The 21129-nt window shown below is 40.0% G+C and overlaps 4 protein-coding genes across 5 annotated transcripts; 2 read left to right on the plus strand and 2 right to left on the minus strand.

Moving 5' to 3' along the window:
• Positions 1–727: 727 nt before the first annotated feature.
• Positions 728–1785, minus strand: ch25hl1.2 (cholesterol 25-hydroxylase like 1, tandem duplicate 2). The gene has a single exon (XM_030732364.1). It carries the CDS (start codon positions 1783–1785, stop codon positions 952–954), a length of 834 nt encoding a protein of 277 aa, XP_030588224.1. The 3' UTR covers positions 728–951.
• Positions 1786–2685: 900 nt separating this feature from the next.
• Positions 2686–7549, plus strand: LOC115781835 (uncharacterized). Its single transcript, XM_030731710.1, has 12 exons — positions 2686–2851; positions 3554–4127; positions 4619–4678; positions 4791–4843; positions 4928–5072; positions 5159–5499; positions 5584–5812; positions 5920–6034; positions 6219–6330; positions 6426–6537; positions 7106–7218; positions 7377–7549. Exons 2-12 carry the CDS (start codon positions 3567–3569, stop codon positions 7444–7446), a joined length of 1911 nt encoding a protein of 636 aa, XP_030587570.1. The 5' UTR covers positions 2686–2851; positions 3554–3566; the 3' UTR covers positions 7447–7549.
• A 4830-nt stretch (positions 7550–12379) lies between these two features.
• ch25hl1.1 (cholesterol 25-hydroxylase like 1, tandem duplicate 1) lies at positions 12380–13412 on the plus strand. The gene has a single exon (XM_030732227.1). It carries the CDS (start codon positions 12395–12397, stop codon positions 13229–13231), a length of 837 nt encoding a protein of 278 aa, XP_030588087.1. The 5' UTR covers positions 12380–12394; the 3' UTR covers positions 13232–13412.
• A 1823-nt stretch (positions 13413–15235) lies between these two features.
• Positions 15236–20112, minus strand: kti12 (KTI12 chromatin associated homolog). Of its 2 annotated transcripts, none has more exons than XM_030731825.1 (9): positions 19898–20112; positions 17841–17892; positions 17707–17759; positions 17560–17615; positions 17386–17465; positions 17134–17293; positions 16938–17000; positions 16005–16073; positions 15236–15443 (listed from the first exon to the last, which is right to left on the minus strand). In XM_030731825.1, exons 1-9 carry the CDS (start codon positions 20046–20048, stop codon positions 15300–15302), a joined length of 828 nt encoding a protein of 275 aa, XP_030587685.1. In that variant the 5' UTR covers positions 20049–20112; the 3' UTR covers positions 15236–15299. The 2 variants fall into 2 exon arrangements, with proteins under 2 accessions (XP_030587685.1, XP_030587686.1); XM_030731826.1 differs by lacking the exon at positions 15236–15443 and adding an exon at positions 16458–16497 and having other exon boundaries at positions 16030–16073.
• Between the last annotated feature and the right edge of the window lie 1017 nt (positions 20113–21129).

Consider the following 21129-nt stretch of genomic DNA (forward strand, 5'->3'; position numbering starts at 1 on the left):
CACTCTAGAAAGTGGTTTTCACACAAAATCATCCAGTGGGCCAAAACGGACCTTCTGGCAGGCTGGCTCTTGCCTCAAGGGCGCATGCTTTACATCCCTGGTTACTTGCTTGTCCCTCAAACATAAAACATTTCAAGTAGACTTTCATTAGTGTGGAATTACTGGTCAGACTATATGTGCTCAAAAACAGAAGATGAAAAGTGTTAGGAAAAATAGGGATTCAGATTTAAGGGAAGCTAATTTTTTTCTTTAATAAAAGAATTAAAGCATCTGCAGTCACAAAAATTTGCATTTTGTTGTAGTTTATACACAGAAATGTATTAATGTATAATCATTAGGTATGCATCAGTAGTACATTTTTATGAGCAAATATCAGCAGTAGCTGCTTATCTGTTGTGTCACATTAATTTTGTGCTTGTGTAGATGTTCAAAGATAAATAATGATGAGCTGAAAAAATTTAAAGCAGGTAAAAACGATAACAACTTCTTTGTTTTCCTTCGAATAAATAACCACAAAAAAAGAACCGACCAGACAAAAAGAACTTAGAATCTCATTGCTCAAATTATTTTTAACATTAGCACTGACTCAGAATTTCACAATTGCATTGCTAATAAGATAATTAGATAAATTCCTGTTGCAGATTTAAAGTGAAAAAATAAAACATGCACTGGAAACATGAGGTTTCACATAAGGGGGAAAATGATTAGCAAAACCTAAAGCTCAAGCTCACAAACCACGCATTTAAATCATGCACATAGTTCAAATATTTTCATAATAATATTAAATTGGCAAAATGTCACTAAAGATACAGAATACTCTCAGCACAATACTGACAGCAGCTTTGCTCTGTGTACTAAGGAAAATCTCTTTAGCATTCACACTTAAATGTTTTACAGGCACGTCATTTGAAAAACAAGCACAAAAGCATGGGTTTCACTGCGAGTAATAGTTTACTTCATAGCTGAAGAGAAGCTGAAATCAGCATGTGTGCCAAATATTTTGTCCCAGTGACTGAAGTGCGGTGCAAAGTTTGTGTTGGGTTTCTGATGGTGCACGTCATGTTTGCTGGGCCCTCCATAGATGCCAAATGGTATCAGCCGCGATGTGGACCAGGGGAAATCATAGCCGCAGTGATCTTCTATAGAAACATACACATGCAACACCATGAAGGCCAGTGTAGTGAGCAGGTGACATCTCAGGATCGCAGGATTCAGGGTGGTCCAGAAGCCCACTGTGACCAGCTCCCAGCCACCAAGACACTGAGTGGCAAGAGCGAAGGGAGATGAGTAATTGTGATGGATGGCGTGGAAGGTGACATACAGCCAGCGGATCCTGTGATGTAACAGGTGCCAAATGAAGTACTGGAAGTCAAAGAGCAGGAGGTTGGCTATCACGCCGGCGCTCAGCTCCAGCAGGGATGGAGCCTGGTCTGGCAGGTCCGCGGGTGGCCTCCATGCCCACTGGGCCACTGATGCTGGAAGCACAAGAAACACATGGTTGTACAAAGTGACGCCTGCACAGTGCAGCAATGCAGAGGCCGTTGGCCGACGGCTCGGTTGTATCTTGAACTGCTGAACCCATGGCCATTTATCCCCCATTATGTCACAAAGAAGGAAAGGGAGGCAGAAGATAAAGTATGAAGAGACAGTCAGCACAATGGGGAAGAGTGGAGATCGCAAATAGTCTCTGTAGTTGAGCCTCAGGCTGTCCCACAGAGGCTGCAGCAAAGACTTTTCTCCTAACCAACTCATCCAAATATCTACACTGGTTTCTACAAGATCCATCCTGAAGTAAAAAAAACTACAAGCGGTGTCTGAGGGAAGAAGGTGCTTCAGCCAGAAACAGCAGCTTTGGTAAACACTTTATCCATGTGTGTCTGCTTAGGCTTTTCTGTCTGTGTGGTATCAAGTGGCAACCAGGTACAATAAATTATTTATACACCAGGTAACTTATAGCTCTCCACATAGGAATTGGTAATGTATAGGGGATTATTCTGTCTTCTGTTTATGCTGCATCACCTATTAGGATAATGCATTTGTCATTTCCACCAATATAAAAAAAATACTTGGAAGATCTTGCACAAGGCTAGCCATCATTTACAGAACAAAGGATTTAAAGAAGAGGTATAAAGAACACAAGAGTCACACTTTCAATAGTATGGGAATTACAATGAATCTGAAAACCACATAAACAACTATCAGGTCTTTACAGGAAAATAAATATATTTCAAATGAAAACAGGTTCATGCGTATTTAAGCAGTTCATACAGTAGCTGCATTAGGTAAGAGGGGAAGGAATGGTTCCAATAACCTCACCACAAGGTCCAATTAGTAGTTAATTAGATGCTTTCCTTCACAATAAAGGATGGTCATCAGCAGATGATGGTTTCACTCTACAGCAGTTTCAAATGTCTTTCTTTTTTCCCCAGTTGAGGATTATCCACGTTAGCTTATTTTCCTCTGTTCAAAGCCTCCATAACAGCTACTGGCAATTGATCAAAGTTTATTTTATTTTATGTATTCTCCGTGGAAATATTTTATTTATCCTCCCTACCAATATTTTTGCCCCGGCATCAGTTTTTAATACATGCATATTGTTTTCGAGAAAAACATCATTAAAAGGCTTTTTTTTTTTTTTTTTTTTTGGTCGCATGTAATGACGCATAACTCTCGCGCTGATGTTTTTACAGCCTACGGTGTGGACGTTTTATAGCACGTATCGCTGACCGTGCAGTCACCTGATATCCAGCAGCCTTAAAAGGTTGAGCTTTTTTATTTAAACGCTTGTAGTTGTCATTAGCACACTAGCACACGGGTTAAGCCTCTTTACGCGGACGTCTGGATAGCCGAGGTAATGCCTTTTCAATTTAACTCCTTTAAGTAAACGCTAGCAGACGTTTAGCTAACTTTGATTTGACTTTTTTTTTATTCCCTTTCACGTTGACTGGCTTATTACTACTAAGGTGGTCACGATGAGAACCAATTATTGTCCAAATTGTCCAAGATTCCACACCGTGCCCATTTCTCTTTTATTCAATTAAATGGATTATTTCTAATTACAGCTCTAGGTAGTGCGGATGGCAGAAGGACCCCCATTAGGTTATCTCTAGCTAATTTCAACAATAGCATTTATGTTCAGCTTCATTCTCACACTCAGAAAGATTTTAAATAGGTCAAGGTGACTAATAAAACTGGTTGAAGTTGTCCCATAAACTAGTTTGCAATTAACAATGGACTGCGCATGCTCAGAGCTCCCTCCCACTTTATTTGAACCAAAGGGCAGTGTGGCATGCATGATATTGCATGATCTGTTCTTAGAATTTAGTCTCAGTTAAAACATGAGTGGCCATCTCTGGATCCTCTTGTTACACGAAATATTTTCAGTTTCTTCAGATTTTCTTTTTCTTGTGAAATACTGGATACCTTCTCTTCTTCTTCTACTCAAGTAAAAGTAAAAATAAGGAAAAGCAATCATCCAGTCTGGGAGAGAATTGATTATTAAATTGTAGATACCGCTCTATAACCTGTGTAAAACATGTTTTCATTTAATCAGGTGTTAATAAAATATGGTGAACAGTGAGGAAGAGGGGGCAGAAGAAGGTGCCTCAGAGGCAGTTGCTCCGACACAGCAGCTGTGCCGCTTCTTTTTTCAAGGACGGCATTGCAACTTTGGGAAGAAGTGTAAATTTCTGCATGTAAGAGATGATGCCAGAGCTCACGAGAAGGAAACTTATGAATCAGTGGGCCACAGGCCACCACCCACTGATAGCACCAGGGTTGCCCCAGCAGCTGTCCGCCGGCCATGCCGCTACTTCATCGCAGGGAACTGCACCATGGAGGGCAGATGCCGCTTCTGGCATCCACCAGAGTTAGCCCTACTGGATGACCAGCCTGTTCCTGGCAATCAAACAAGAGCTGAACAGAGGATTCAACCAGTGTCCCGCCCCAGTGTTCTCCAGGAGGTGAAGCTCAGCGACATGACAGAGGATATCGCCAAACAGCTACGAGACACAGAGATCAAGCAGCTAAAGAAGCGTTTTCCCAAAGACCAGCTGATTATTCAGGAACGAAGTGATGGGAAAGTTACTTATTACAGGGCAACTGTGGAGGCCACCGATCCAGACTGGGTAAACATGTCCTCTTCTTGTTCTTTATGAGCTTAGTGGGAAAATCCACATGCAGATCACTTCTCTAACAGTACAGTGCAGTTTCAATTTGTAACCCTAAACAGGTTCTCTCCGTAATTGAGCAACACAGGAGACCAATGACGTCATTCATTAACAAATATTGCAGCTCATCTACTATTCTAACACAATATGAAAGCACATAAAGTACATTTTTGTTTAGTTATAATTAGTATAGTATAATTTAGCATCGGTTAAACTGGAACATGAAAGTAAGTATTTCTTTGTATTTACAATTGTACTACTCATTTTTCCTTTTTTGTCTGTTAGCCATCAACCCCAGCAAGAACTATTAGTTCAGTAATCAGAATTTAGGCCACAATTATTTATGAGCCACCTTTAATACCACCTGTCTTCATCTTAAAAAAAGATGTACATAACAGATCATTGCAGTATTATCTGGAAATATATTGACATTACATTTTAACTTGCAGCCTTTTGATCTGAAAGAAATTGACATCATGGTGAGCTTTCCAGACAATTACCCCCAAGAGGTAAGGACCACTGCTTCCACTTAGATCACAATTTCTATAATATAGAATACAACAAATGCTTGTAATGGAAAGAACAGTTTCTCATCAGTTTGATACATTTTTTTTTGCTTAGATTTTTACATTGGATATACCCCTGGATCAGGATCTGCCACCAGTAATGGCGAGGTAAAAGCAGGTACAGTTCATTTTTTATGTGTTCATTGCAGTGACAGCTGTTACAGTCATCACTATAAATTTTTGGCTACATAGACATGTACAGCAAGCATCATTGGAGTGGCTTCAAGCCAAGCATGCAACCAATCAGCTCATGGGAAAGGTAGAGCTGCTTTTCAGGCCTTTTCTTCGCTGGCTAGATCGCAGTTTGGAGAGGCTGTTTACTGAAGGAGCCCGACAGGTGAACCTGAAATCTTATCATTGTGTTTCTAGCTCAATATATATCAAAATGACCTTTACGTTATCTACATATGTTTCTTTTTGCAGTTGAAAAAAGACGTTGATTTAGAAAAAGCTGGACTTCAGTTTATACCCTATCAGGAGCTCCAGGCAACTGTGTCTGAAACATCTGAGCCTGCATCTGATGTTGCTGCTGCAGACAGAGATGAGGATATTGAAATGACAGAGGAGGAAGAGAAGTTGGTGCAGCAGGAGAATCTAGGTGGTGATGAGGGGAAGGAGCAAGAGGAGACGAGTCGTCTGGTGGAGAACATTAAGATCAGTGATCCTCGCAGGGGCACAGAAGTGAAGCTGCTAGGACTGATGCTGGGAGAGAACACAGCCACCGTAGTTGCCCCACAAATTACTGTTTCTCTTCAGTGTAACAGGTTATAAAAATGAACAAACACTAGAGACTGTTTTTCCAGACTGAGAACTCATCCACACTTCTAACTTACTCATTCTGTTTACAGGTGTAAGGTGACTGCAGACCTGACACTCAGTGGAAGGACACCCTGTGCGGCTCAGTGTGACAACTGTAGCACAAGCATAAGTGCAGCATTCAGGCCGTGCATGCTGCACCATTACAGTGATGTCCTGGGTTACTTGGACCTCCAAAACGCTACAGCTGTTGACCTGGTACTTCGGGACTGCGAACTCACTGTGGGTTGTCTCAGCTGTTCCCAGGAGGGCCCAGTGCAGGTGATGAAACATGTCCTGCTTAACGTACTAGAACATCAGCACTGTGAAATGTCATCCGACTGAAGCTATGAGCTTCTGTAAAAGGGCCTTTTTTGTTTTTTCATCAGAACCTTGTCTACGGACAAACAAAGGAGTTTAATTGTGAAAACTGCCACACAAAACTCAGCATCTTGACCGAGAGCACAAAATTTCAATACATTCAGCCTCGCATCAATAAAACAGGTTAGAGCTCACCTACATTTGATATCAAAGGATAAATGAAGGTTTGGGAGCCTCTTCCAGATCACCCTATTGTTGTTGTTATTTAAAAAGTTACACAATACATTAAGTATGGACATTTATATCTCATCAGACCACAAAGGCCAAAATAATGTGATATTTTGTTTTCCCCTCTCCTTTTGTGCAGATTCAAGTGCTATTAATTACAAGAAGTTAAGAGATCCTGCTGTGCAAAAGGGGAAGCCACTGCCAGAAAAAGGAACATGCAAACATTTCAAACAAAGCCATCGCTGGTTAAGGTATTATCTCTGACCTTTCTCTCTTTATGTGTCAATACAGGAACTTTAAGAAATGCATGTGGAAGTTGGTGAAAGCTTTGTGCCCGTGTTCTCAGGTTTCCCTGCTGCGGCCGGGCATACCCCTGTGATGTGTGTCACGATGAGAACCAGGATCACCCCATGGAACTCGCCACACGGATGATTTGTGGTTTCTGTGCCAAAGAACAGGTAGACTATAGATTTGAAGTGTAATTACATCTTATAAAGCATTTACTGTTACATGGCTTGATGTCCACTCTGTGTAATAGTATAAGCCATACAGTCTGCTCACTGAAAGTCTAATAGCCAAGATAAACACCAAGACTAGCACATAGCATAGAGGTCAGTGTTTCAGCAGTTGCTGTGCCTTTTAACATAAAAAAGTAGCATAAAGTTTATAAAAACATCTCCAAACAACATATTGTGTATCAAATACTTTACATTTCACTCTTATAGCCATACAATGTATCTTCATATTAACTATTTGGCTTAAGCAGAAGATAATGTCAGACTATATACATGTGAAATTCATGAGTAAATATCCCTAAACATTGTATTGCTTCACATAAAGTAGAGAAGGGCTGCATATACAAAAGGAAAGCTCAAAGGATTGGCTGTATTGGAGTTGCATATTTATTATTCATTAATTAAAAATACATTTGGTTATGTCTGGAAACAAGTGCATGGCAGATGCTAGACTTTATCTCTAAATGGTAACAGAATTTGAATTTCATTCACACCTTGTTTGCTGTTGCAGCCATATGGCAACAGAAAGCCCTGCATCAGCTGTGGGGGCATGATGACAAAAGGCATGCACACCACCCACTGGGAGGGAGGACGGGGATGTAGAAACAAAGTCAAAATGAGCAGGTAATTGATGTTAACTAATGATTAAAACTTGATGGGATAAGTAAGAATTATTATTATTATTATTATTATTATTATTATTATTATTATTATTATTATTATTATTATTATTATTTTAAATCAGTGATTTAAAAAATCAGTTTATTCTCATTTCTCTTCAGAAATGATCGACAGAAATATGCCAGCACCAACAAAACAGTTTCAAGGAAGGCCGGCGGTGAGAAGAAGTAGTTGGTGAAGAAGAGCCCTGTTGCATTAATTCATCACAAATCATTATGATGCACGAGTTGTGATGAATCTTTTCCACAATAAATTGTGTTTTTATCATCATTAACCGCTGTGAGAAGTGTTAGTTATTATGATCTGGTATTTAAAGTCTGAGGATTAAACATGAACCTTAGACTTAAATTGGGTTTAAGTGTACAAGTATTTGCAATATTATATTAGTTATTAAAATGACATTTCCAGAGGTCATATGTCCAAGAAAGGGCAAAATTAGTAGAAGGATTGACCTGGTGACTGAAAAAGCATAATGAGGTCATTTGATCCCATTACACAGATTAAACATTAAGCTTAACCTAGTCAGCCTAATCTATCTGACAGGGTTGATCCTCTTATAATAAATGGTCTAAAGCCACAATGCTTCTGAAATTGGATACAGTGCAAAAGTCTCAAGTCACCCCATATTTTTTTTTTTTTCACATGTTGCTTCCAAGGAGCCAAACTTTATTGGAATTTTTTTAAGGTGGTCTTGACCAATAGACTGCTTTTTCACTTGTTTTCAGTCCAGTCCTTGTACCTGATCATTTTCAGAGAATTTTTTTTTTTAAAGCTATTTAACACCCACCTATGAATCTTTCAAGCACCAAAAAGGAAACTTAACTAAAGGGATGAACTGGTTTTGTCTCAAGCAGCCTATTGCAAAAAGCAATTTTTTCCTCATTTCTTTAGTTGACTATGAAAAATGCTAAAAAAAAAAATAACAGTTTGACAGGAGTTAATAGCTGAAAATTTGGCCTATCTCAGCATGACATGCTGTGTATTCAGTTCAGTTCTGTGATAGGACTAGATAAAACAATCCCTAGAAACCAACACATACCCAGGGTGGGGGATCTTTTTTCTTGCCATGTGGTCAGGGTCATCTGACTGTGGCCCTTTTTCCACTGATGGGTACCGGAGCCAGTATTCGAACCGTTCAGCGTTTTTTCCACCGTGAATGCACTCGGTGCTTGGCCTAAAAATGGGTTCAACTCCGGCACCGCAAGCTAGCTGGTCTGGAACCAAGAATGTGTGACGAAAGCGGCAGAAGGGCATGCAGTCCTGCAGTTTTCTACTACCATTTCACTGCATGGTGTGTATTACTACATGAGAAAAGCGATACAAGTTTCATGGCTGTAAATTAGTTTGGGCCCTAAGGCTGAACTTGCTGTTTTGTATCAGTTCATATCACAGGTAAAAGGACACAAAGTGCGTACTTGTTGTCTTGCTCATAATCGCTGTCTGTTTACCTTGTGCTGCACACAGATGCTGCAGTAATTTTGTTTGGACCATAAAATATGTTTGCAGCACAACAGCATGTTGTGTCCAGATGAGGACCCGCTCACACTCATATGTAAAGGATCAGTTCACAAAGCGCAATGTAAACGCAGGCTCGTTCTTAAGCATTTCACCGGTTCATTGAAAACAACACCAGCACTGGCACAAGCACCAGCACCTCGGCGGTAGAATCATAGTATGTGTAGAAGAAGGATCACAAGCTTCACTGGGGTCATCAGGTGGGTGCCCTCCTTCCCTGGTGTTTCGATGATGATTCCACAACACCTCCAGAGGGTGCATCAGCAGCACCTGGCATCCCAGCTGTGCCTCCCTCTGCAGTGGCTTCTTCTTACACTGCCATCGGTTCTGCTCTTTTGGAGCCCAGGTGGTCTCTCTCCTCTTAAGCCAGAGCCAGTGACTGGAATGCTCCGCTGCATTAGTGAGGAGTTTGATGGACTGCCGCAAGATTTCACCTTTAATTCTGAAGTCCTTCAACAGCCTAGTGGCTGATATGCCCACAAACCCTGTCATATTCCAGCTGTGTTGCTCTGTGTCAGCTGCGAGGTCGGCATACTTAAGGCACTTCCATTCATGGGCTTTGTACATGGATTCCTCTGACGGCACCATTAGTTCAATAATTAAAGCTCTGCGAAGGGAGGAGGACCACAGCACAAGGTCGGGTTGAAAATTAGTTTCTACAATCTCTGGAGGGAAGCACAACCGCTGAGTTCAGTCCACCACCGGCTTCCAGTCCCATGCCCCCCACAAAGTGGCTGAGATGTTCCTTAAGCGTATTCCCTGCTTTTGTTTTTGTACCAGCATTCACAAATGCTATTACAGGGATAGACTTAGGTGGCAGAGGAGGTAGGGCTTTGGTGGATGTCCTTCTGGTTTCAGCTGCAAGGCACCTCAACAACTGGTTGTGCCGCAGGGTGTAATGGCCTACAGGCTGGCTGGAGAAGAACAGCGCAAGCACTTTGGATCTTCTCCATACCATTGCTTCAGGTTGACTGGAGATGATAGGACATTACACATGGAATAAATGAAGAAGCTGCTTCGGTGAGCTTCCATGCTCCACAGTTCCTTCGAAGCAAGCTTCCTCTTATCAGTCTCTTCCCACTGTTTCCATTGCCTCTGCTATGCTTGAGCAACAACTTTGGCACATCTCACTACCTATTGATGTACCTATTTCACCACCAGACCTCTGAGCTGTGCAGGGTTTGCTTTGGACCAAGATGGTCTGCTCACTCCAGACCCCAGATGACCTTTTCCTCGCTGGATGTGACCAAAAAAATTTGAGAAAACTGGACAAGTTGAGGACAAAAGAATCCTAATTGTCCTAATTCCTAAAGAATCTAAATGTCAGAACAGTATCTAAATGTCATGCCTTTAATAAATTCTATAAGGAAAGAAAACAGGGAGAAAAGGCTGAGGATGCCAAATTACACAAGAACTGGGCTGAAAATCAGTAGCAACACATCTTTTGGAGTTCTGAATCCAAATTTTAAAGTTTTGGTTCACAGCATCATCAATGTGTATGGAGGAGGTCAGGAGAGGTACAACAGTGAGTGTCTGCAGCCATCTGTAGAACACGGTGAGGGCTCTGTCATAATGTGGGGCTGCATTTCAGTCAGTGGTGTTGGAGAGCTTGTCAAAACTGAAGCAATTAGGAATGCAGAAAAGTAGATTTTAATTCACCATGTAGCACCACCTGGAAAGCATCTGATTGACAGCAGATCAGCCAGTCCAGTAAAAGCATACCTGGATAGATAAATAAAATAAAAGTAGTCATCCCAAATATTGACTTTCCAGCTCAGTACGGTCTACCTCGAAAACAACAATAAAATCAAAAACTGACTTTCACTTTCAGCACTTGCAATCAGTGACAGATGACCTTTTCTTTGAGCCATTAAGCACCGCTGTACTAGAGTTAAAAAAAAAAATCAATTAATTAAATAAAAGAGAAACGGGCATGGTTTAGAGCGTCAGGAGACTCATAAAAAAAAAATCCTCGAAATATTCCTACAAACACTTGCCTGATCACTTGACTTCAGAATTCCCTAAAAAGGTGAGCTGCACAGCTTCTTCCTACAGCAGCTATGAACCGAGACTTCTGTCTGCCACATCCTGCAGCTATGAAGGGCATCTCCGAAGAAATGAAACGCACCGTTTGCTGGTTTGAAAAGATCAGCACTAACTTGAATTTACCGTCATTCACAAGTTAGACGCTGCGGATTTGTGATGCTGTAAAACTCATTACAGAGTCGGGTCATTTTCAGATGAACTCTTAATCTCGAAAGTGTGCTGCTGATCTCAGGAAATGTAACAGATTCTCCCCATGTCTGGAGATTTGCAGATATGGGTCAAAGAGTAGGGGACACGCTGCAGGAAAACAGAAAAAGTCGGTCATCGGAGCAGGCTGTTCTCTTAAGAATATAAATGGAGGTTTATTTATTATTTTGTAAATCGACAGCGTCTTGTGCTGTTGCATTTGAGGTTATTTCATATTAAATATTGAAGTTAAATGGAACACATCACCAAATAGCGCTAAATGGAAGGTGGGCTTTATTCTGGCACGTCAAAACGGCTGCGTTGTTTGACTGAATCTTCTGCGCATAAGGGGGAAAACATGTGACTGAGAATATCGCGCATACCCTTACGAAAATCCACTATGGTTTTTACCACTATGGTTTGCAGTAACCACCATGGTTACTGCATAAAAACCATAGTTAACCATAGTAGATTTTCTTAAGGGTATATTCATTTCATTAAAAACATACTCCCATAAATGCTGCGGCCGTATGTTTAAGTTCTGAACTCCTTTAGTTGAAATTCATAATTATTTTTATAAAAATTACACTGACAGTGGTAATAAATAATTAACAGGACCGTGAGTCCACTCAATTCATTATATATATATATATATATATATATATTTTTTTTTTTTTTTTTTTTTTTACATGATTACACAAGTTTGGTTGTGGGGACATCCATGGACAGACATGCTGCCAAGTGACGAAAGCAACATATTTACATGTCATTACGAGATCTCACTTAAACACAACACTCAGACCTGGCATGACAGGCTGGGCTCTAAATATATTCGGGAAAGTTTATTTATTTTGACTGACCCGTTTGGGAAAACAGCACAATGGGAAATAGCACATTTCATCTTTAAAGCACATAACATCTGACAGATTGTTGACCAGCATCATGTGAATATGCAAAGTGAAAACAAATGAGTTACTGTAGACACAGCTTTGGCCATTTACTAACCAAACAACACAACTAGAACATTTTCATTTGTATCGTTTTCCATAAGATGAGATAACACCATCACATGTCATGTGGCAAGTTTATCAACAAAAAACAAGCAGTTTATTTGTGAGATAAGGATATATTCTCCAAAGTGGGACACCCAAAAGTTGGGGATATTCACAAAAAACTGTTTAGCCTTCCTTACATAAACTAATTATTGCTATTCTCTCTGACCTTGTAATCTTATGTTCATACACTAAGCTGCTGGGAAAGTAATCTGATGGTGTGATTGAGAGCAAAGCCCCTTCGGTTAAACTCCACTATATAAGGCCTTGATCTTGAGACTTGCACCACCAGCAGCAGACTTCAGTGGTACTGCACCAAGATGCTGAACATCAGTGAACCATCTCTGCAGTTCCTGCCCTGCAGGACCTCAAACCATCTTCTGCAGCCATTCTGGGACTATTTACTTATTCACTACATGCCTTTCATCTCATCTCCATTTTTTCCTGTATTGCTTGGCTTTTCTAGCTATTTTTTCTTCAGCTTGCCTTTTGCTGTGCTGGACCTCTTGGGAGAAAAGGTGCCCTTATTCCATCAGTACAAGATCCAGCCAGACAAGCAACCAACTCTGAAAATGATGTGTAACAGCTTCATGGTCACTATTTATAACCACATCTTCTTTGTTCTGCCAGCTGTAATAATTGGTACGCTCTTTATGCCTGCACCACCACTGCCACGAGATGCTCCCACAGTGTGCGAACTGTTTATCGATGGCCTGGCTGTGATTCTGCTCTTTGACACTCAGTACTATATTTGGCATTTCATGCATCATAAGTATCCTCACCTTTACCGCTGGATCCATGCAGTCCATCATGAATACATGGCACCCTTCTCGTGGGCAGCTGAGCGACTCAGCATCCCAGAACTGATGAGTGTGGGACTCTGGAGCAACTACAACCCAATTCTTCTAAACTGTCACCCACTGACCACATGGTGCATTACAGTTTTTAGTATCTGGATGTCTGTTGAGGACCACATAGGTTACGACTTGCCGTGGACCTTGAACCATGTGGTGCCTTTGGGACTGCTGGGTGGAGCACCAGCGCACGACATGCACCACCAGAGGCCAAGCAGTAACTACGCTCCTTTCTTCAGCCACTGGGACAGAATTTTTGGCACTGCTGTTCCTTTGAAGAAAAAAACTCAGAATAACAAATGAAAACTGCTCTGTAAATAAAGTCTATTTTTTTATGTCACATTGTTAGCACTGAAAAATTCTTTCTAATGCTGTATCCTGTAATTACTGATGACTTGCTGCCTCCACATTTGGTTTCTCAGTGAACTTTGTTAAAAGCACTCACTGAATTTTGAATTAAAAACAGGATCTTGTTTACAAAGAATCTGTTGCCCTTGTTTCATTCAGTTAAATGGAATAAAAGGTGAAAAAAAAGCTGGCAGGTGTGCATGTGATCATTGTTCATTCAACACTGCAGCGAAGCTGTAGTAATCACTCATAACCGCAAGCAAATTGCTGTAAACAACTCCCTGGACTCTGGGATTTCTAACAATCTTCTTACGTAATATAAAACCATTGAAAGAACCTTAGTCAGCTATATTTTGCTTCCAAATTCCACAAAGGAAAACAGAGTTCATAAACAAGAAAACTACTGTTTGTCAAGCTTGTCACAGCGAGTTCAAGTGCAAGGCACAATTAAGGGAATTCAGATTAATCTGACCTCAATATTGCTGAGCTCTGACTCCATAAATTTATACAGACTTGAATATACAAGTAATTTTAAATAATTAAATAAGCAAAATAACCAGGCCATTCCTCCTATGGAGCTTGAAAAGGAAGCCTCTTTAGGGGTTGCCACACTGGATCATCTGTCTCCATCTCACCCCTGTCCCTAGCATCCTCCTCTGTCACACCAATTCTTTCACAATGTCCTCCTTCACTAAATCCACAAATCTCCTCTGAGGTCCTCCTCTTCTCTTCCTGCCTGGCAGCTCCATCTTGAACATCCTTTGTTCAATATATCCACTATCCCTCCACTGCACATGTCCAGACCATCTCAGCCTTGTCTCTCTAACTTTGTCTCCGAATTGCTCAACCTGAGCTGTCCCTCTGATACACTCATTTCTGATCCTGTCCATCCCGGTCACTCCCAATGAAAATCTTAACATCTTGAAGTCTGCCACCTGTCTCCAAATCATACATCATAGCAGGCCTCACTACCATCATGTAAACCTCCCTTTTCACTCTTGCTGCTATCCTTGTGTTACAAATCACCCCTAACACTCATCTCCTCCTGCTCCACCCTGCCTGCACTCTCCTCTTCACCTCTGTTGTGCACTGTTTGTTGCTTTGTTTGGCCTCAGATATTTAAACTAATCTATGTTCACTATTTCTGCTCCTTGCAGCTTTACTGTTACACCTGTCTCCCCCACGTTCTGTCTTGCTTTTACTGACTTTCATTCCTCTTCTCTCCAGTGGGTACTTCCACCTGCATCCTACTCTCACTACAGCTCATGTCACCTGCAATCATCATAGTCCATGAAGTCTCCTGCCTGACCTCATCTGTCAGCCTCTCCATCGCCATCACAAACAAGAAGGGGCTCAGAGCCAACCACTGACCTCAAACCCATGTCACTCCTACCGCATGCCTCACCACATACTTCTCTGCCACTCCTTACTTCCTTATACAAAACAACAGTTCTACTCTTGGCATCCTATTACATGCCTTTTCTATATTGACAGACACAGTGCAACTCCATCATCACTCTCAAAGCAAACATTACATCTGTAGTGCTTCTTCTCAGCATGAAGCCATACTGCTGCTCCCTGATCACTTTACCTTCATGGTATGGCTTATCAGCTTTACCACCCTGTAGTTACAAGAACCCTACACATCACCCTTGTTCTTGAAAATGAATAGCAGCACATTTAGTCTAAGTAGGTCAAGAAAATAAATTAATGACCCTACTTTGCGTTTCACCTAGACTGAACAAATCCAATCTGGTGAGGGAGGCCAAAACGGGTGCAAATGGGTTGAAAGTCAGTGAACTTCATGATTAGAGTTTTTTTTTAAGCTCCCCTCAATAAAGTATCCAGTATATAGTAATTAATCTGTAATTTATATCTAAATTTTGGTAATGATTACATTTCTTAATCAAAAATAGAGCTACACACACACACACACCAAAAATAAACAGTGCATTAAAATTTTGTTGTTAAGAACATTTATTTGTCACAGAAAATGTAAAATAAACAAATCTCATAAAAAATGTCAGTGCAGACTCTTATTTAAATACTGAACAAACATATTAGCAATTTGCCCCGTGTTCTCTGTTGGGTGCATCTTGGTGTAGCTGATGAACTGGCGCCGTAGCTTCCGCAGCTCCGCCATGTTGATGTTTCTGGTGAGCTCAACGTTGAACATCAAGTTAAGGAGCATGAAAATTCCAACAGCCTGAGCGTAACGTAACATTTCAACTTTTAAGGAGGACAAAACAACGATAGAACCTGTACTGAATGTTACTGGCATCACTTCAAATTCAAATTATGCCCATTTCATTAGAGGTTGCACAGTACAGAACCTAATGTGCGTTTAGGTCATGTTTTGCTTGGACTAATGTTCAAAGAAAAAAAAAAAATCAAAGTGGCCGGCTCTGAGAAGGTGCTGCTACCAATGAAAGTCCACAAAAATAATTTGGTTTCTCCCCACCGCACAGATCCCACAACACTTCATTACAGGCAAGACCTTTAACAGTGCTTAGTAGCGCTACCTTTCTTTTAAGTCGTGTGATGCACACACATTCATCTACCTCCAGGAGGCAGACAGAAATTAACAGAGGTAATATATTTCACACAGTCGTAAATTGTGGCAGACGGCTCTCACAGAACTACAAAAACCTGTTTAATGTGCAAAGATAAATCAAAACTGTGTGTTCAAAATAAATGGACACGTGCAGACCAAGTTTAAGAAGGATATCTTTTCCGAAGATCCTGGAATTGAGATGAGGTCCCCGGGAACGCTCGTTTTTTGGACGTTAAAAATTGCCTGAAAATTTTAAATTACATTTAAACACATCCCATGAAAGTGAGGAAAACACGATCTGCACAAAGAATTTAGGGAACAATGAATCTGAATTAGAGAAGTATTCACTCTAATTTTATTTCACAGGAAATATTTGCAGATATTGTGCAACAGAACATCGTGATCTGTGTGAAGTTACTTCAGTGCAAAAAGAAGGAAGAGCAACACGCAACACACTAATACATGTATTCAAAGTCAAATCAAGGACATAGAAGAACTTATTTTTATTACTGAATCTATTTGTCTCTAATTTTTATTACCCAGTAGGTTATCACTCTGCTGCCTTGACTTGTTACTCATGCCACATTCATATAGAAAAGCAAACAAAGAAATTCCCATGCTTACAACCTGCAGGGGTTCAGATCGTCACATCTATAAGTTGGTTGGACTGCAGTGAAAAATAAATTTGGAAAATAGGTATTTTTAATACATGCATTTTATTAACCTTAAGCAAAGGACTCTCACAGGTTTTTAGGCATTTTGGTATTGTTATGGGTTTCAGCCAGAATTGCAGCTTGGATGAGGATGTAAAATCTAAAGCTGGAAACTTTCCATTGGTTATAAATACCTATTAATACCTTCTTATTCATGGAACAAAGCCTAGATCATGCAGAGGAATGTTTACACCCCAACAGGCACTTTGTAACTCAAGATTTAAATGAAACAATGACCTGAAAATGACCCCTCTGTTATGTTTTGGATTTTCAGTGCCTGAGTCTCGCTTAAAATATGACAACACAAAATATAGTCTGGTTCAGTGACAAAAAACTGTCACAGGAAACCACCTGAATGACTACTAAATGAAACAAACCAACAAAAAAGACATACCATCAAGACATCTTGAGTAATCTTGTCCAACTCATACAAGAAGTTTGCAGATGAGAGCGGTTGCTGGAAAAAAAAAAAAAAAAAAAAAAAAAGTCTCATTCACAATCAGTCAAAAAGACCACACAACACGGCATGCATGTAGTAAGCATTGTAGATGTTCTGACTGGTTATAACTAGCATCTGTGGATGTCCTTACACTCTGAGTAGACTGGTTCGGCGGGGGTGCTTTTCTTTTGAAAAGTGCATCAGAAATGGCTTCAAATGGAAGCGTGTCGTCTTTCAGGATCGTGAAGAGAGGACTGTCCCATCTGTTTCTGGAATCCGGAGCTTCAAATCTCTGAACTAATGCATCAAAGCTTCAAAACACACAAGACAATTTACAAAAACAGATCCAACAGCGTGGGTAAGGTAAGAGTGACATGCTCCTATACTGAGGCTTCACACTCACATGTCCTGATTGTACTGCTCAGCAAGATCTCTGTTTGTGTTCCATAATGAGCTCTGCTCGTCGGATGTCAAACAGTAGACCTTCAGAGAAAAAAAGAACAACGCCAATATTACATTTGAAAACAACTGTTTTAAAAATATACATATATTAAAGCACTTTCTTCAGTATACTCACCAGGCAATGTGGTGTCTGTGCGTGTTTGATGAGACAGAACAGTTCATAGCGGTAGCCTGTAAGGTATTTAAATTTTAAATAGTAAATCAAAATATTTAATATAATAATAATTTGTTATTATTACTACTTTTTATTAGTAAGATTTACCTTTTATATAATTTAATGAGTCCAGAATAACAATGTCATCCTTGTTGACCTTCCTAAACAAACAAATAAATTGCATTAAAATGTGTGTGACAGTTGTGTAATATCAAATCCTACAACAAATCTGAAAAACTCACCTCTCCACTTCAGCTTTGAGAGATGCTCGGACATTTTTCTCCTTTTGTGAATCTGAAACATACCCAGTAAGGTTAAGTCAGCGCACAAATCTACCCAGTCCAAGTCTTCTAGGTCATCTCAACAATTAAGGAAATGCATCACTAAACAACCTTTTTTCCTTCATTATAATGGGAAAATGTTGGGGGAAAAAAAAAAAACACAGTTTTAACTGTAAAAGAAAAATAAGCTGCCAATGTTATTTATTCATAGTGACAGTTGTTGTGAGTGGGTATTAGCAGTATAGGCAGAATAATTCCTTAAAGACCTCCCAATACCATATAGGGCTGTGCCATATCATACTGCCCATGATAATACTGGTTTATGTGATATAAAAAGTGTCATATCATGATACTGTGACAGCAACACCATGCATTTATGTTCCCTAGTGCGCACAACAAGACAAGCCTAGGTATGTCTGAGAGCGAGATGATTTAGCAGCTGAAAAATGGGAGCTACTTGAACAACTTCCAGCAAAGCAAAGTTCTTTTCAAAAATATGTGGGAATCTCACTAAATGCAGAAACAACAAACTTGTTTCGCCACTGGGTAAAACCGGGCTATGAAGGAGGAGATATAAGCAGCTGGTGATGTGGGAGCCAAAAGTAAACAAATGAATCCATATGACTGGAAGACCAAAAGGTGGATGGAAATTATTGATGGGGCTACATGGTGGAAAAGCAGTGCTGATTAAAAAGCTCGACCCAAGACGAAACATCCCAGGCAGAAAATATTTTTCATTTTTATTATGTGACTATATTGTGCAGCTCCTGAAGCGCTACAAGGTTAAGTTACTTCAGTTATTGTTAAACTGAAGTGCTCAGCAACTACTTTATACTTTCACTACAGGGAAAACACTACCTAGGCTACTTCTGTACTTACATTAGACTTATGCTGTGTCAAAGTACTTATTACTGTGTTACTACTATTGCACTATAATGCTGCTGCTGCTGGCACCTTGTGGCAATAGATTCACACTTCAAATGAGATAGTATGGCATCAATACCAGTACCTCACTGGAAAAGGATAGAAAATGCCCTTTGGTTACTTAGACCTATAAATGCTGTTGCCTGCAAGCTGCAAGCACCGATAAAATATTCAACATTTTTTCTACATCGTCATAAATATCATTATTGCAAATTTTCTTGAAATATCATGATATAATTTTGATGCTTTATTCTCCACTCTGACACTGAACACCAAAAATTTTATTTGATTGTGGATTTTGTATTTAATTTTAATATTTATTTTACTATTTTGTGTGCACTTACTCTATTTTCTTTTACTTACTCTATTTAGTTATTCCTTAACATTTTTTGACTGCAAGAGCAACTGTTCAAGTAGCGCATCCGAATCTCATTGCGTATGCTTGTATATGCAATGAAAATAAAGGAATATTTAATCTGACTGCGATATTCTCCACACTATCCCTATGCAGCACTTTGCTCTTACATGTGATTCCTGGAGCGTACAACAGTGAGACAGAGCCTTCAGTTATCCGGCTCTTCTGCTGTGGGTTTGGGACACAGACACACTCTCTACTTTTAAAATTACCCCGAGAACTTCTGGTTATAATATTATAGCTAAGTCTGGATCCAGTCCCTTACGAATGTAGCTTTAGACAGGCTGCTGGGGGCTTTTCCAGGATGCACCATTATATGCCACTACTGAATGTCATTAACTTTACTTTATCTTCTCAGTAAGATTGTAGGGACGATTATTGTTGCAAATAAAGATAAATTGAACCAAACTGTAAAGAGAAAACACAGCTTAATCCCGCTGAATGACACTGAATAACAGTTGCATTTATAAGGCAGGCACGCCAAACTCAGCTCTAATGTATTCAACACTTACGCTTCTGTTACTCACTTATCCCCAGCTAATCTTCTGGTGGTCGTGGATTAGCGGTAATATTTCCTCAGTATTATGCAGCTAATAACATACAAAAAGCATGCCAACTAGGACTGAAATCCAAGATAAGGTAACAGCGTTCACAAACACACTAAGCTAAGCGTACTTGCCTGCGTAAACAATGTTTTTCTCAGCGCCCAGGCTTCCGTCTCCAACAACGTGAACCTTTTTTTCTGTGCTCTCTTCAAAATAGACCTTCAGCTCCTCTGCCCTTCGTGACTTACCACTACAGGGGTAACCACACACCACTATTAGGGGCATAATTGAAGTTAGTTACCACTTTCACCAACCTGAGTTGTGCTAAAACCCACGTTGCTACTTTCACCCGGATATGATCACTAAAAGATTTATTTATCGACCAGCAGGAGGCGCCAAAAACCTCATTAACGTCAAGACTTCAATACAAATGAAAACACAGACTTCCATTAGATTCTCTGCGCTTTTTAATAAAATCATACACAATTTAAAGTAAACCAAAAGAAAGATTTGCCACTTGCCAACATAATATGTTACATTAGAAAAAAAAACAAAACACAAAACATAATTTAGCTGATTTTCACTAGAGCAGAAAGCCTCCTCTTCATCATCAGGATACAACAGCTGATCAAGCTGGAAGTCCTTCTCTAAATGAATGAAGGAAAAAACAAAACAAAAGAATAAGTTGTAAAACTGAAGGATTAACATCAATACTTTTGAAGTAGTAATAATAAATAACTTACATGTCTCGTGCCTGTTCTCGTTGTCTTTGTTGGGCAGTTTTCAGCATCCTGAGCAGTGCCTGCAGGTCTCCCACTCTGTGCAGAGGGCTAACATCTCTGACTCCAGTAGGATCTTTTATATTCTCAATGGCAGACTGCACAAAGGAACTATCCACAATGCTCTTCTTGCCCATGAAATGCCCTTGTTAAATAAAACATGCAAAACTCTTAAGTAAATATTGCATTTACATACACAACTATATATACTGTATTTTTTACTTACCCGTTGCCCACAGATTCCCCCTGGGATTCACCTTGAGCTTTGAAACTTTATTTCTCAGCTCAGTCAGATCAAGAGTCACTGAAGCTGTCAAAGCAATGTATGAGATAAGGATGAAAGAAGACAGGAGTCCTCCTCTGCAGATCGTTGTCACACTGCCTTTCATTTCTCAGTTAATTTGGAGCTGGTTAATTAAAAAAAATCTCTTCTGTTACTTTGGGTACAGGCAGTTATACTGAGAAAGGATGGGCTTAATATTCTAATGGGATGAGCTCATCCATCTGTGGTTGTTGCTTATTGGATGCATGATGCACATTAGAGTGCCTCGTGCCTTTGTGACTTGCTATGATGATTTTAAGTACGA

Source organism: Archocentrus centrarchus, chromosome 6 (genome assembly GCF_007364275.1).
Source record: "Archocentrus centrarchus isolate MPI-CPG fArcCen1 chromosome 6, fArcCen1, whole genome shotgun sequence".
Lineage (NCBI taxonomy): Eukaryota > Metazoa > Chordata > Actinopteri > Cichliformes > Cichlidae > Archocentrus > Archocentrus centrarchus.